Below are 618 nucleotides of genomic sequence, written 5' to 3' on the forward strand. Positions count from 1 at the left end.
ATCCACAAGTCGCTTGCTGCAGCGCAGCAGCAGCAGCGCCAGGCGCTGCTGCCGCTGTCTGCGCACGACTACGAGCTGCTGCAGCGGCTGCAGCAGCAGGAGGGTCCGGGGGCCCCCCCGGCGAAGCAGGCAGCTGCTGCTGCAGCCCCCCCGCCGCCTCCGCAGCAGCAGCAGCAGCAGGTGTCGGACTCCGCGTCTCCCGGCACCCCGGAGCCGCAGCAGCAGCAGCAGCAGCAGCAGGCTCTGCAGGAGCAGCCCGTGCAGGAGGAGCAGCTTCTGGGTCGCGTGGCGGCGGCGGCCGCTGCAGCAGCGACGGAAGCCGCCCGCAGCAGCAGCAGCAGCAGCAGCAGCAGCAGCAGGGCCCCGGCGGAGCTGCTGCCGGTGCTGCAAAGCCCGCTCTACGAGTGCTCGCCCTCCATTGCTGCGCTGCAGCAAATGAGCCAACAAGAACTCAGCAGAGTCCGCGACTTTTCCATTTCCAGAAAAGGATTTGGCAGCATTTTCTTTCCGGGACATTCCGACCTCCGCGGCCTCAACCTCGACCTCGTCGTCCACATCGGCGAGCTCGAGGTCAGCCCCTGCAGCAGCAGCAGCAGCAGCTGCTGCTGGGGCTATTTG

At 68.0% G+C, this 618-nt stretch overlaps 1 protein-coding gene across 1 annotated transcript in view; it reads left to right on the forward strand.

The window, feature by feature from the left end:
- The window catches only part of ETH_00039195 (uncharacterized protein), a gene marked incomplete at both ends in the record, with an annotated part of 1,024 nt that extends 454 nt beyond the window's left edge, over positions 1-570 (forward strand). Inside the window, one exon of the mRNA XM_013374728.1 lies at positions 1-570. Coding sequence (XP_013230182.1) covers positions 1-570 — 570 coding nt within the window.
- Between the last annotated feature and the right edge of the window lie 48 nt (positions 571-618).

This window comes from Eimeria tenella, genomic scaffold (assembly GCF_000499545.2).
Source record: "Eimeria tenella Houghton genomic scaffold, Eth_scaff2238, whole genome shotgun sequence".
Taxonomy (NCBI): domain Eukaryota; phylum Apicomplexa; class Conoidasida; order Eucoccidiorida; family Eimeriidae; genus Eimeria; species Eimeria tenella.